We start from the raw sequence: 14,907 nt of genomic DNA, 5'->3' as shown, positions 1-14,907 counted from the left end.
AGGTTTATGTATTGACTGAAAATAAAAATGTCTGAAAATAGTTCAAACATGTCCGTCACAGTTTCCTAGAGTACAAGGTCATGTCATGTGGGACAAGCAGTCCAATATCAAAAAACAATATTCCTTGATCTAAAACGTGAACAAAAACGAAATGAGTACATTTTCACTTTTACTTGATGACTTAAACTGGCTGGTTATTAATATTCTGTCAGTTGACTTAACTAGCATTTGTCAGTTCCAGCTCAAAACCCTTCAGTTTTTTTTTTTAAAGTTTGATCTTTTTTTGTGTAACGTGAAATATATAAAAAAGTATAAAGATTATTGTTCTTAATCTTGGGTGGTGCTTCTAATACAGTTCCAAAGTCTTTACTACAAATCTCTCAGTAAATGATCAAAAAAAATGATCAATGTTCATGCCAAATGTAAAATCTTGATGTGTCGTTAAAAATGTACTATACTCTACTGTAAGTGGACATGTTACTAACAAAGTTAGGCTATACGTATAGGTGGACATCTCAACTGTTTGGTAGAGGCTCATAATTTAAAATGTGTGGTAAATTAAAACATCAATAATTGATTTTTATTGTTAGTATACCCAAAGAAATAAAAAAAAATGCAGATTTCTTTTCCGTTGTTGTAATGTTTTTTTTCTGGATGGGACTATTAAAAGTGTTATATTCAACATGATAGACAGTATAATGGAAACCTTTGCTTAACATTTTCTGCCTTTTTCTTGCTTACACACAAACACGCACACACACACACACACACACACACACACACACACACACACACACACACACACACACACACACACACACACACACACACACACACACACACAATCTAGGATCCTGACGCCACACAGTATCTTCCTGACAGGTGAAGTTATTATGTCTGAATGTCTGGGCTGCACGGTGGTGTTAAGACCGCTTCATGACCTTCTGGCTTTGTCCCCCCTGTTTACATATTCATGGCATCTCACCATAATAATTACAGCTTTGCATGTAATCAGAATATCACAACAATGAGCGTGGCCCAGTTAGCCTGAAGAAGGGAGGGTGGGTGAAAGAAGTCACCCTAATCCTCAAACTGGTGTCTGCTCTGTTTTGAACTCACTCTCACCCTACTTCTCCATAACCGGGAGTCATGATCGCTAAAGCCCTCGACGAGCAGCCTTTTCCTTGGAGCCATTTTGGACTGGTAACCATGGAGATGTGGGTCATGCAGAGGGATGGCAGAGAGGGGAGACTTGTGGCTGGTGGTGGAGTCAGAGCACTGCAAGCTGCTGGAGCTGAGAGGGCCACAAACTCTCATTATATCTGGGTCACTGGGATGCTCCAGCTGCAGCAAGCAGACAAGACCCTATTATGCAAGAAGAGCAATGAGAGAAGTAGTGGGTAGCGTTGTCAGCTTATAGTTACAGGAGACGTCTGTTTACGGAGTGAGGCATATGTCAGGAGGGTGATATAACACCAGACCAGCTGGGCAGTTCTTTCTCAGCTCAGCTGTCCAGAACGTGCTGTTGTTTTGGCACTCGCATATCAATTTTACAGTCCATACAAGGCCATTTGTTGCAGCTCTGTACATCCAGAAATAACTCGAAATTACGTTAAAAATGTGAGCGATGTTTTACAATCCACACAAAATATTAAATAATTTGGTAGGCTATATTGTATATGTTATTGCATGTTGTACCGTGCATTATTGTAGGCCTTTTAAAAAAAAAAAAGCTCTTGTAGATGATGTCATATTATAGAACTGAAAGACATTTGAAAATATTTCCCAGTGGAGACAATCGATATTTCTAAATTGAGCGTCAACCTACCTGTTAAAACACATCTCGGCCCTTTTTGTTTATTTTAGTAAGGGCTTATCAAATATTTCTGGGACATTCCCTCCTTGGAATCAGCGTCTAGTTAAATATGCAAGACAATGTTAAGCTCTATACAATCTCAGTTGTGGTTTCAGTCAAATAAAATCATCGTTTCTGCACTCTAATACTGGAATAAAACAAGTTATTGGCCATGTTGTTGTGTCTCTGCTATTGTCCACGGCCTCCACTCCACGATACCCCCTCCCCCCCCCTCACTCATTGGATTTCGGACTTGTGATTGGTGGAGACGGGTTGGCTATGTCGTCATAGCCTCATTGCCCATTCATCGGTGGATTTGGGCGTTGTACTCCGCATCTAATTTGCGGCTGGGCCAATTTCTCCGTTTACAAACTCCGCTCGAGAAAAAAACAATTGTAAGAATCCGCGTTTCTTTTTTGCGTCTTTGCCACAGTTTTACGAGGTCTCACGCGTCCCTTCGTGGTCATTTTGGTCTCGGCCTGATTCATCGGCTACGGTTGGAAAAGGAGGTGTCGGCGCTTGACTTAAATTTTTTTGGGAAGGCAGCTTGCGGTCTTTGTTCATTCATTTGATCGGTTGGGTTCCTTTGTTGCACCAGAAGCATGGGAGCACAAATTTCCAAAACCGCTGGAAAAGAGGAAGCTGCGGTCGAAAAGCCAGCAGAAGGTGCAGCTGTTGCGGCTAAGACAAACGGACAGGTAAGGGTCCATTTTAGTTATTGGAAGTCTTAATTGCTCAAGCGGTATTCGTCTCGTTTTAGCAATGTGTTGCGTCAATGGCGTGCTCCATGTTCCCTGCAGCTCATCCCCACGCTCACCGGCATTCAGGGAAAGTGGCCACATGTATCCATTTTCCCCGGCGTGTGCATTGTTACAATTGTATCTTTTCAAAAAAATGTTTGTTTGTTTTTGTTTTACAACGCAACATTGTTTATAATGGATGCATTTTTATTTTGAAGTGCTTTAATTTGATATTGGTGTATTTTAATCTTTTTGAATATGAATATCAGGCAGCACAACTAATCTGCTTGATGTTTAATTTATCAAACCATTCAACAAATTGGCATTTTTGATTTTATTAATATACATTATTTTGAGGCTTTAGCTTCCTTTTTAAATTTTGCGGCTGTTTCTAATTCCTTTGGTGAAAATGTGTGTTGCGGGGGTTTGTGGCCACTCTCAGTGGCATGGCCATTTTAAAAAAAAAGATACCACGCCTTTGTTGCCAGATTTCAAGAAAGGAGCCACGTTTTCGTTGAAACGCAACCCACAAAATCAACCAATTATTTTAAAAAAGCTCAGTGTGTGATGAGGGCAGTGTATTAAAATTAAAATAACATTGTTTCACTGCACAGGTAATCAAAAGAAGGGGGGAAAAAAATCCCCAAATTCCCATGTTGTATCCATTGGCTCCACACTGAATGGCACCTAGCGGATCCCAGTGGTACTGTGGTCTAACATACTAGCCTACCTCTGAAAGCCACATATCTGTCGTCACTCTCCTAGTAACCGATGTTGCTGCAGTTTTAGGGCAATTTTCCTACTGGTTACCACTAGTCATGGCATTTGATTAAATTCCTCAGTACGCCTTATTTAGCGGGAGGTAGTCTTTGGACACACACATGTTCATATGTTGTCTAGTGTCAGATGCATGATTACAGATCAACAAAGTCTAAACTGCTTTTCAGTTAAACACCATTGTAATTTGCATGTTCAAGAATTACTACTTTTTTTTTCAGGAGAATGGCCACGCCAAGACCAACGGGGATGCCTCTCCAGCTGCAGAGGAGGCCAACAAAGCAGATGTTCAAGCCAACGGCAGCACTCCCACTGAGGAGGTGCCAAAAGAAGAAGGCGAGAAAGTAGAGGTTGTTGAGGCCAATGGTGAGAAGGAGCCCGCCGCCACAAACGGAGAGGCTTCTGCCAAGGCGGAGGAAGGCACCCCATCCAGCAGCGAGGACGCCAAGCAGAAGAAGAAGCGTTTCTCCTTCAAGAAACCCTCCTTTAAGCTCAGCGGCTTCTCGTTTAAGAAGACCAAGAAAGAGTCTGAGGAGGCAGTAGAGGAGGGAGAAGGAGCTGCTGCGGAACCGGCCGAGGGAGAGAAGGCGGCATCAGAGGAAGCAGCAGCCGCTGAGGAGGCCAAACCAGCTGAGGCTGCTGAGGAGGGAGCCAAGGAGGCTGAAGCTGAGGAGCCAAAGGCTGATGAAGGGGCCAAGGCAGAAGAACCACCAGCAGCAGCAGCAGAGGAGAAACCCGCTGAAGCTTCACCTACTGAACCAGAGACTGCAGCCAGTCCAGAGGCAACGGCTGAGTAATCCTGCTGAACCAGACACCGGAATGAAGGAGGCGACGGAGCCCGTCTGAAGAAATGCGAGGACTTGTCTAAAACCAGGGATTTGTTTTGTTCATTTTTTTTTTTTTTTTTTTTTTTTTTTTTTTTTTTTTTTGGTGTTTGTTTACTATTCTGCAACCATCTCATCCTTAATGACTGCAAGGTCCTTGGCAGTGATGGGCAGGAGGTGTACTGGAGAGTGTGCCGCTTCCTCGCTGCTCATTGGTGCTTGCATGTGTGACATTGGGCGAGTGTGACAGTGCGAATGTTTGTGTGAATGTTTTTTTTTTTTTTTCTCTCTAACATGAAACCATGACGGTGTTGACACGTTGCTGAAGTATTTGGTGCTGGGCAATTGGATGTAGCAGCTAAAGCTGTGTCTGCAAGATTTGACACATTGTGATATTTAAAGGGAAATACCTAAACCAAGTCTTAAATGTTGTCTTTGCAGTGCACAGTTGTTTACAACTCTTAAACTCGACGCTCCTGTGGACACAACCATTCCTGATTGAGGTAGAATTAGTTAACTGTCAAAAATGCTATGTGCTCATCACTTCCCCTTAGATTCCACCATTTCAAAACTCTGTAGTAATGCACATTGTATAGACTTTGATATTACTGGTTTTATGACTGAGATGTACCTAAATGACTGAAGTTTTTAACAGATTACCCATTGTAAATGAAGTTTTTCTTGTTTTTCACCATTTGTAAGATTGAATAAAATTGGGAGATGTTTTAAGCAAATTTTGCTTCAAGCTGTGATGACTACTTAAAATCTACACAAGGAAGCACACATATTCAAGGTTTTTGGAGCAATCTTTAAACCGGGTCCTTTGTTGTATAAAATAAGGCTTCACTTTATTCAAAGTGGAATGTAACATTGCCCACAAATTTCACTGAAGAATAAAGGAATAAAGTGGCACATTGAGCTCATTTATTTATGTTTAGCATTAAATACCAATCTGTTACCAAACCAGGTTGTGTGACTTAGATCAGCTACTGGAGGAAAGAATGCACACATCTAGTCTTTGCTTTACAGCACCCTCATGTGGTGCATTGTAGGAAGAATTATAGGGGAAGTCTCCATCACTGCATTGCAATTTAAAATCCATTGGGAATCTCTTACTATAATTAAGATGGCACAACATCTCACATTTGGAGGAAAACCCATCAATTGGAGCACAGTTAAATTCTTCAGCAGGTTATGTTAATCACAGCAAAAGAAAGAATTCTACACATCCTCTAACATGGAAAAAGGTAACTTTTTGCAGAGTAAATACATTTAGACAAAAACAAATTGCATTCCAATCATGTTACGTCATTGAATCAAAGCAGAAGCAATGACACCGCAGTCGGGATGTGATCATCACAAGCATCAGTCTTTCTCTAATCCAGCCTAATTGGCAAAGAGAAATTGAGATGTGCTCTGTGCCCCGCAGTATTTTTTAGGAAATGACTGATTTACTTGTGGAACAGCAACAACATCATTATGTGATGGGATTCGGGGTAAGGTTTTAGCTGCTGGCTTTGCACCATAAATTATAGTGTTTTTAAAACAAAAAATGTCAACGTCTAGATTTTAAGTATCTACAACAAACAACTGCAGCACATACCTAACTGATGCCCGCGCTAACCATCGACATGTTGGGATTCCTTCTACCAAAACCTATAAAAACACCATGATTTTTTAAGAGTAGAGGATTGCTGAAAACGTCTCCAGGGTGTTTTTGGTCACCCACATTTGCACCCATGCTCATTTTCAAACCCTCTATTTCCTTAGCACCCAGTTTACCCAATGTACTGCAGCTTTGACAACCGCAAGAAGGGTGTGTTTTACAAATAATATTTCTATTTCTGCTTCCTGGTCTGTGTCCATATTGGTCTGGATTTGCTGCCCATTTTGGCCCTCAGTGTGCCTCACATGCAGTAAATCAGTAAATCTTCCTCAAAGTGTCTTCAGGTTCTTTCCTTTGTTAGCTTCTTCCTAAATAAATGGATATACATGGGCTACAAATAAATAAGGACAGCAGGTGAGCCTGCTGAAAAACTAAAATATATCTTTGAGTGCAACTGATAATTTTGGAGTGTGGCTTGTGGAGACAACCCGAGGCAGTGCTCCATCTGTGCTCCTGTCTGTTCCACCTCATGCACCAACCGCAACCCGTCTGTGAATGGCGGTCCCGTCAGATGGCAATCCCCGGCGGTTTTCTTCAACTAGATTCCTCTCTCTTCTGTCCCTCGGGGCCCCTCACCTAACCTCCGCCTCGCTCTCTCTCTCCCAGGGAAGATCAAACAGCCGCTGCCCTGCCACAGTACCATCCCTGTCCACCATCCCACATGTTAACTATTTTCAGCACACCCATATTCAGACTTGCACGACAGAGTAGCATTTTGTAAACTTTGGCTCCTAAGCAGGCAACCAGTGGCCATCATGTGGGGAGAAGTTCATACATACTACTCATATTAGCAGCATACACACATTTCACATGTGATTTATAGCACACAACAGTATAATGTAGTTTTAGTGTTAATCACTGTACAGTATTTGTCAGAATTGTAACTCTTCTGTGAAGATATATTGTTACAACTGTGTTTCACTACATATACATATACATATATATATATATATATATATATATATATATATATATATATACATATACATACAGTGGTGTGAAAAAGTGTTTGCCCCCTTCCTCATTTCCTGTTCCTTTGCATGTTTGTCACACTTAAGTGTTTCGGAACATCAAACCAATTTAAACAATAGTCAAGGACAACACAAGTAAACAGAAAATGCAATTTGTAAATGAAGGTGTTTATTATTAAAGGTGCAAAAAAATCCAAACCATCATGGCCCTGTGTGAAAAAGTGATTGCCCCCCTTGTTAAAACATACTATAACTGTGGTTGTCCACACCTGAGTTCAATTTCTCTAGCCACACCCAGGCCTGACTATTGCCACACCTGTTCACAATCAAGGCATCACTTAAATAGGAGCTGCTTGACACAGTAAGGTCCACCAGAAGATCCTTAAAAGCTACACATCATGCCGAGACCCAAAGAAATTCAGGAACAATTGAGAAAGAAAGTAATTGAGATCTATCAGTCTGGAAAGGGTTATAAAGCCATTTCCAAAGCTTTGGGAATCCAGCGAACCACAGTGAGAGCCATTATCCACAAATGGCGAAGACATGGAACAGTGGTGAACCTTCCCAGGAGTGGCCGGCCGCCCTAAATTACCCCTAGAGCGCAGCGACGAGTCATCCAAGAGGTTACAAAAGACCCCACAACAACGTCCAAAGAACTGCAGGCCTCACTTGCCTCAGTTAAGGTCAGCGTTCATGCCTCCACCATCAGGCAAAGACTGGGCAAAAATGGCCTGCATGGCAGAGTTCCAAGGAGAAAACCACTGCTGAGCAAAAAGAACATCAAAGCTCGTCTCAATTTCTCCACAACACATCTTGATGATCCCCAAGACTTTTGGGACAACATTCTGTGGACCGATGAGACAAAAGTGGAACTCTTTGGAAGGTGTGTGTCCAAGTATATCTGGCGTAGAAGGAACACTGCATTTCATAAAAAGAACATTATACCAACAGTAAAATATGGTGGTGGTAGTGTGATGGTCTGGGGCTGTTTTGCTGCTTCAGGACCTGGAAGACTTGCCATGATAAAAGGAACTATGAATTCTGCTGTCTACCAAGAGATCCTGAAGGAGAATGTCCGACCATCTGTTTGTGTACTCAAGCTGAAACAAACTTGGGTTCTGCAGCAGGACAATGATCCTAAACACACCAGCAAGTCCACCACCGAATGGCTGAAGAAAAACAAAATGAAGACTTTGGAGTGTCCTAGCCAAAGTCCTGACCTGAATCCTATTGAGATGTTGTGGTATGACCTTAAAAAGGCCGTTCATGCTCGAAAACCCTCTAATGTAACTGAATTAGGACAATTCTGCAAAGATGAGTGGGCCAAAATTCCTCCAGGACGCTGTAAAAGCCTCATTGCACGTTATCGCAAACGCTTGGTTGCAGTTGTTGCTGCTAAGGGTGGTCCAACCAGTTATTAGGTTTAGGGGGCAATCACTTTCTCACACAGGGCCATGATGGTTTGGATTTTTTTTCACCTTTTAATAATAAACACCTTCATTTACAAATTGCATTTTGTGTTTACTTGTGTTGTCCTTGACTATTGTTTAAATTGGTTTGATGTTCCGAAACACTTAAGTGTGACAAACATGCAAAGGAACAGGAAATGAGGAAGGGGGCAAACACTTTTTCACACCACTGTGTATATATATATATATATATATATATGCTTAAAGCAGCTTACTTTTTTGCCTGGAAATTGAAAATCCTCTTTCCAACAAGTGCTCCCTTAAGATCAAAGGCCTTTCAGAAGCTGTGTTTTCTTGGAACCTTTGTACAATAAATTAAAAATGATAAATAAAAACTGTTTTATATACATGTACATTTTTCAAAATAAAATTGGATGTTTGTTGCTATTGACGCCCAGAATGAAGTAGAGTGAGTGTGTCGACCAAATAGAGAATTTCTATAGATCTCCAACTGTAGCAGTAATAGTCTATGGGATCTACAATATATGGGTCCTATAGTTAATTATACAGCATTATACATCCATGGATGTAACCCAGTGCCATTGCTGATGTAGTATTGTAAGGTGTACACCCAGGGCACATTGAGCATGAATGTACAGTTTTGATTGCATTTAGACATATTTTATGTAATTATTGACAGGGAAATGTACAGAAAGGGATGTTAGGATAAAGGCAGCTTGATCAGCAAATAGATAACCAGAACGTGATACATGTGCATGTTCTTGTAATACATCCATGGTGTGCGTAGGCAGAGCTACTGGTTTTTCAGGCAGCCTTGGATGTGTAAATGAGTGTGATTTGGCCTCCTGATGTCTCATAACAGACAAGAAATACATTGGAGATGATACAACTAACTTTTTGGAAAGAGCCTTATTGAACAAAATTTGAACCGTTTTTTTTAATTTGTGTTAGTTACAGTGATTGGTTTTGTTTTTTCTGATTGCCAACAATTTCAATAGTCAAAGGTATTGTCTTATGTGTGATTTCAATACCTAGAACTAGACTGGTCATCAGAGGGATGAGATTGCACAATCATTATCACACAAGGAAACCAGGCAACCGAAAATACTTACATGAACACAGTCATACTATATAAAAGTGGAGTGACTTTTCAGACAGAATATTTAGTGTGTGATTCATAAATTAAGAGCCAATAGTCTTTGTATTGTTTTATATATAACCTTCAAGGACACACTGTAATTTGTATATAGGATATTTAGTAAAATGTTTGAATAAAAAAAGGAGAAAGAAAAGAAGTGCTTCTGACATAAAACATTTGTTTAGACATCTTTTATTTTGGTCATAATGCTTTACATGACATAATGCATGTTCAGGGATATACCGATGTTGCTGGTAGTTTGTGTTTGCATGTCAGTATTCTAGTGACTTATTTCATCATAACGGTCAATTTGACCATTACCATTTCACAATATTCAAGTCACATACAAGGATAACAGTTACAACATGTTGCACAGAAAGTATTTGTGTACTTTGACTTAACAAGATTATTGGTCACCCAGAAAAAAACAAGCAGGTACAAAAAAAACAACAGACAAACACTAAATTAAGAACCACCAGTTGAACTCATTATTAAAGTAATAGAGTGGAAAAAGAAAAAGTCAGGACACAACACAGTTATAACATCTCAATTTCACATGCTGTCTGTCTCCATTTCAAAAGCTCACTGGTGGATTGCTTCCCCCATCCCTGATCACCTGTTTTCATAAATTAGTTTTCCTTCTTCTTAGCACCTATTTCTTGTAGTTTCAAGTTGAGATGCTACTATTCTTCAAAAAAAAAAAGGGCAAACTACCTGTCTGCTTGGTTGAGGAAAAAATGAACAGGGAGTTTACTTTAGTTTGAGAAATAGATTGCAAATTTAGTTGGTTGACTTTTGGGAACTACTGTATCATTGATCACGTTGAAGCAATGAGGAACCCGGAGAAAGAGCAGTGGACATTCTCAGCGGCAAAGACCCCATTTGCCTCATCGTCGGGGATCTGGACGTAGACTGTGTCCTGCTCATCGAGCAAGAGGACAGCACTACCGGACATCTGGTCCAGGAAGCCCTTGCTATACTCATCATAAGTGAACATAACAGGCTGGCCGTTCTTATACAGAGCCACCAGGGCATGAGCTCCATTAACATGGATGCTGTAGGAGAAATAGTAAACTCCAGGAACATGGCAAGTGAAAATGCCAGATTCAGGGTCATAGTGATTCTCAGCATTGTAAACGATGTGGTCAAACTTAATTGGGCTGCCAGCAGCAGGGTATGGGGTGGTCAGAGATGCAGTGAAAGCAGACATGGGGGACTTGACCATAACCTCACCCATTCCCATGCCTTTCTCAAACACAACCTCACCAGGAGGACCAGGGGGACCAGCAGGGCCAGCTGGGCCCATCGGTCCATCAGCACCATCCTGACCGGGTGCACCAGGGGGACCCTGAGGTCCGGGGATACCCTTAGCAGCCAAACCAGCAGGGCCGGAAGGACCAGGGAGACCTGGGTGTCCCTTAAGGCCGGGAGCACCTGCGGGACCTGGAGACCCAGCAGGTCCTCTGGGACCTGGAGCACCATCAGAACCAGAAGCACCTGGCTCACCTGCACGGCCCGGATGACCTTTGGGTCCAGCAGGGCCTGGAATACCTGGGGCACCTGGGGTACCTGGGGCACCTGTATGACCTTTGTCACCTGTGGGCCCAGTTGCTCCTCTGGGCCCAGGAGGACCAGCTGCACCTGGATAACCCTGCTTGCCTGCGAAACCCTGTGCTCCCTGATCTCCCTTGTTTCCCTTAGGTCCTTGAGCTCCAGTTGCACCTGTGTCACCTTTAGAGCCAGCAACACCGGGCTCACCAGGAAATCCTGTTGCACCCTGAGGTCCAGCAGGACCAGTGGGGCCAGTTGGGCCAGTAGCACCGGTATATCCTGTTGGACCTTGCTCACCCTTTGCGCCTGTAGCACCTGGGCTACCTGTATTCCCCCTCTCTCCCTTCTCTCCATTTGCACCTGGCTTTCCATATCCGGGGACTCCAGGGGCACCAGTGGCTCCAGCAGGTCCCTGATGGCCTTTAGGGCCAGCTGATCCAGGTAGACCTGGGGCACCGTTCTCACCTGGTTTACCTGGCATACCTACACCTGGGGCACCAGTGTGTCCCTTAGGTCCCTGTGGTCCCATAGGACCTTGGGCTCCATCCCTACCTGGGCTACCTGACTTTCCTGGCTCACCGTCCGAACCTGGTTTTCCTGGCTTTCCAACTCCAGGCTCACCTGGTTGTCCAGGTGCGCCCACAGGTCCTTGTGGTCCTGTCTCACCCTGAGGTCCCTGATATCCCACCCCTCTATCACCCTTAGCACCTGGCAGACCAGGTATACCTGGATGTCCTTTCAGACCAGGCTCTCCTCTAGGTCCCATTGATCCAGGAAGACCTGAAGGTCCAGGCTTGCCAGAAGCAGAGAGGCCAGCGGGTCCAGGGCTTCCAGCGGATCCAGGGACTCCCCTTGGTCCCTGAGGGCCAGTGGCTCCAGTGTCTCCCTTGGCACCAGGTGCTCCATCGCTACCAGGTTTGCCAGGTCCCCCTGGGGATCCAGGTTTGCCAGCAATGGAGCGTCCAGGAGCTCCGGGAGGTCCAGGAGGTCCTTGGGGTCCAGGCAGACCTACGGCGTCCTCACCTGGGGAGCCGGGAGGGCCAGCAGGTCCCTCAGGGCCAGGCTCACCTGGAGCACCAGGCTCACCTGCCACTGACACCACTGTGACAAGCAAAACAGAGTCCAGCATCAGTACCACCACAACAAGAACCTAAAAGTACTTAAATCATTACAACTACTCAGAGTTACAGAGTGGACTAATCTAAATAGTTTTAGTATGTTTTAAAACCTCTTATTCAGTTTTTGTATGACAATGTTATTGAAATGTTTGTACTTCAAATTCATACAGTACAACGAAATCTTAAAAATACAGGGTCTATTATCTCCAGTGCCTCTAATTACATCCAATTGAAGTGATAGAATGTACAAGAACGTTGATGAACTGCACAGCTGTCAAAGCTCAGTATTACTACGAATGGTAGTATCTTGTTGATGAGAAATGTGGTTGTTTATCAGTTAAAATGTGAGATGATTAACACAAGGAAAAATGCTCACATGAATGTTGCTCTCATTCGTTACTCTTGTGTCTTTCACAAAGATAAAAATGGTAGATGCATTATAAAAAAATGTATTGATTGGTCAAAATTCATTGATAATTGATTCCTGGAGGTGGTACAAGTTTGATCCCCAGGAACTAATCTTGTAGTTTTGAAGTTTGACTGCATTGTGCTGATTCACTGGCACAGTTAAAAAAAATCCTTTGCAAAACTTGCAAATCCTTTAAAATAAAGAAAGTAATTTGTCCCTGCTTTTCTTTTCTTTCTTTTTTTTTTAAATTTGTTTTAAATAATATGATTAATAGCATGTTTTATACTTTGCAGATCAAATAGCTTTAAGAGACAGTTTGGGACTTGTTTGTCAAACAGTAGATCTATATGAGAAGGAGCATTTTTTTATTTGCTGCCTTAATGTGGTCACATGTGTTTGAGTATAAAAGGCTCGCTCCTTGGCCCAATTTGGATAAAGCCAAACAGATGTTTCTACTTCTGTGTGAAGCAGGCACACCCAAAAACCACACTGCTGGGTGACTGGACTGTAATTGTCAGTGTCAAACTAAAAATAATTCACTAATAGCTACTTTCCCAAATAAAAATAGTATGTTGATTCACACAAAAAGCAACATTTCATATTTTGTATTGCATTTTAGCAAACACTTAAGATCACACCATAATTAACCATTTGAAAGTGCAGCATATATCTGAATATACTAGAAACGAGGATATTTTTCTTTTTTGGGGAATGGGGGATATTTAAAAAAAGCAAACTTAACTTGTGTTTGAAACAAACTGAAATGTGAATTGACTAGCATGATCGTCTTAAAAGCAAACAAACGGGCAACATTTACAGTTAAAAAGACTAAAATGAAACACACCAAATGTATTGAAAACACCATTCTCACAACTTTATGCTCCAGAAAACACAAGTGATTCCTCTGAATTTCTGCTCATGCAATGGACTCATGCTCATGCAATGGCAGTCTAAAAAAGTATTCAAATTGTGTCTATCATGTTAACCATCATGATCACAAAATTACAAAGTCCCCAAATCCTTTTAATTAAAAACAATGTTGCTAATGTGATTGCCTTGGCTGAATAAAAGAACCAATAAATTAAACTACAAACAATTGGGGAAAAAACACTTTAGTTAGGTGCATGTTTTAAATCCTATAAATTTGAGAAAAAGAAAACTACTAAGCTCTGCACTGAGTAAATAATCTTTGTTATTCAAATCACAGATCTAAATGTGATTGGAGACACATGCACTCTGTTGCAGCCAATCAGAGCACAAGGCAGTTCCAGAGCAAGGTGGAGTTTAGTTTTCAGAGTAAAGTGCAGCTGGCTGTGGCCAGCATCCATCTGGCTGCTTATGGTGCTCCACTTTGCCACAACAATGATGCTAGTTAGCAAGCTGAAGATTCAAAGGTAAGGCAACATTGTCACGAAAATGCTGCTTAGGTAGAAATCCTCTTTAAAGAAAATCTGACAACTTTTGTGAGGACAGACTAAACTAAAACCGGAGAAGTGCCAGCATGTTCTATTGTAAAAACAATTGTATAGAGAGCAGGAGGCTGTGTTTTCTTACCATGGCTCTTCACAGAGTAGGGCTCGTACTGAGGGGCGGCCTTCACCACTTTCTTCACCACATACCCCTTCCCATGGGCTGCTGCCAGGGCCACCATGAGGAGGAAGATGCATGCTACTCGTAGGTCCATCTTGTCAAAGTCAAATCTGCAAGGGGACAAAATGAGACAGTCAGGACAAACACTCTTAAGGTACAAAGTGTCAGCAAACTTTTTTTCTCTAAGTGTCTCTATCCAAAAAACTCTCTCGGATAAGTGTACAGGCTGAGCATCTTTACTGAAACTCAACAGATAGCAAACAAGATAGAATAAATTAGAGTAACTGTGTGAATATTTTTAATTTTTGATTGAGCTATCCTTTAGGACTCTTTGAATGTCACACAGGAGGCTCCAAGAGAGCCAAAATCTGCCACCCTTTCCCAGCCTGCCATATGAACAACTCAAGGCCTAGACAAAGCCTAAATGATCAATGCACTCATTCAGAGATAGAGCTGTTTAGAAAGAAAGAGAAAACATACATACCAGGTCCAGAGGGGTAAAACCAATCTCCTCAGCACCAGTGAGCTCCTGGTACTGCTGTATATCCTTAGGGTAGGAGCACAACTGAGGATATGCTGCCTTACAGTACAATGATGTGGGTATTTATACCATATCTACCCCTCGCATCATTAAAAAAAATAAAAAAGCCCCCATCATGTAAGTACCTCCCTCCTCAGAGCTAGGCTGTAATTAGCAGACAGATCTGCCCAAAGCGGGCATGTCACATCAGGGTGCCTCCATGTCTTGAATATCCAGACACATGATTATCACTTATTTCAGTCTTCTTCTGAACTACAAAATAATCATGTACAAAGCTAAAATAAACAAATACAAAGA

The 14,907-nt window shown here is 42.1% G+C and overlaps 2 protein-coding genes across 2 annotated transcripts; one reads left to right on the top strand and one right to left on the bottom strand.

The window, feature by feature from the left end:
- The first annotated feature begins 2,151 nt into the window (after nucleotides 1-2,151).
- On the top strand, nucleotides 2,152-4,930 carry LOC116679854 (myristoylated alanine-rich C-kinase substrate). The gene is made up of 2 exons (XM_032509334.1): nucleotides 2,152-2,553; nucleotides 3,594-4,930. Exons 1-2 carry the CDS (start codon nucleotides 2,458-2,460, stop codon nucleotides 4,167-4,169), a joined length of 672 nt encoding a protein of 223 aa, XP_032365225.1. The 5' UTR covers nucleotides 2,152-2,457; the 3' UTR covers nucleotides 4,170-4,930.
- A 4,647-nt stretch (nucleotides 4,931-9,577) lies between these two features.
- On the bottom strand, nucleotides 9,578-14,649 carry LOC116679850 (collagen alpha-1(X) chain). Its single transcript, XM_032509330.1, has 3 exons — nucleotides 14,554-14,649; nucleotides 14,034-14,179; nucleotides 9,578-12,053 (listed from the first exon to the last, which is right to left on the bottom strand). Exons 2-3 carry the CDS (start codon nucleotides 14,161-14,163, stop codon nucleotides 10,219-10,221), a joined length of 1,965 nt encoding a protein of 654 aa, XP_032365221.1. The 5' UTR covers nucleotides 14,164-14,179; nucleotides 14,554-14,649; the 3' UTR covers nucleotides 9,578-10,218.
- Between the last annotated feature and the right edge of the window lie 258 nt (nucleotides 14,650-14,907).

Source organism: Etheostoma spectabile, unplaced genomic scaffold (assembly GCF_008692095.1).
Source record: "Etheostoma spectabile isolate EspeVRDwgs_2016 unplaced genomic scaffold, UIUC_Espe_1.0 scaffold00018250, whole genome shotgun sequence".
Taxonomy (NCBI): domain Eukaryota; kingdom Metazoa; phylum Chordata; class Actinopteri; order Perciformes; family Percidae; genus Etheostoma; species Etheostoma spectabile.
Note: the sequence above shows the minus strand (reverse complement) of the source record. Positions and strands in the feature narration are given on the sequence as shown.

What these genes read in the sequence shown, in the direction of transcription:
- LOC116679850 (XM_032509330.1), bottom strand. Translation starts at nt 14,163, where the DNA reads ATGGACCTACGAGTAGCATGCATCTTCCTCCTCATGGTGGCCCTGGCA. An exon ending in CTACTCTGTGAAGAGCCATG is followed by an intron (nt 12,054 to 14,033) that starts GTAAGAAAACAC and finishes TGCTTGTCACAG; the next exon opens with TGGTGTCAGTGGCAGGTGAG.
- LOC116679854 (XM_032509334.1), top strand. Translation starts at nt 2,458, where the DNA reads ATGGGAGCACAAATTTCCAAAACCGCTGGAAAAGAGGAAGCTGCGGTC. An exon ending in CGGCTAAGACAAACGGACAG is followed by an intron (nt 2,554 to 3,593) that starts GTAAGGGTCCAT and finishes TTTTTTTTTCAG; the next exon opens with GAGAATGGCCACGCCAAGAC.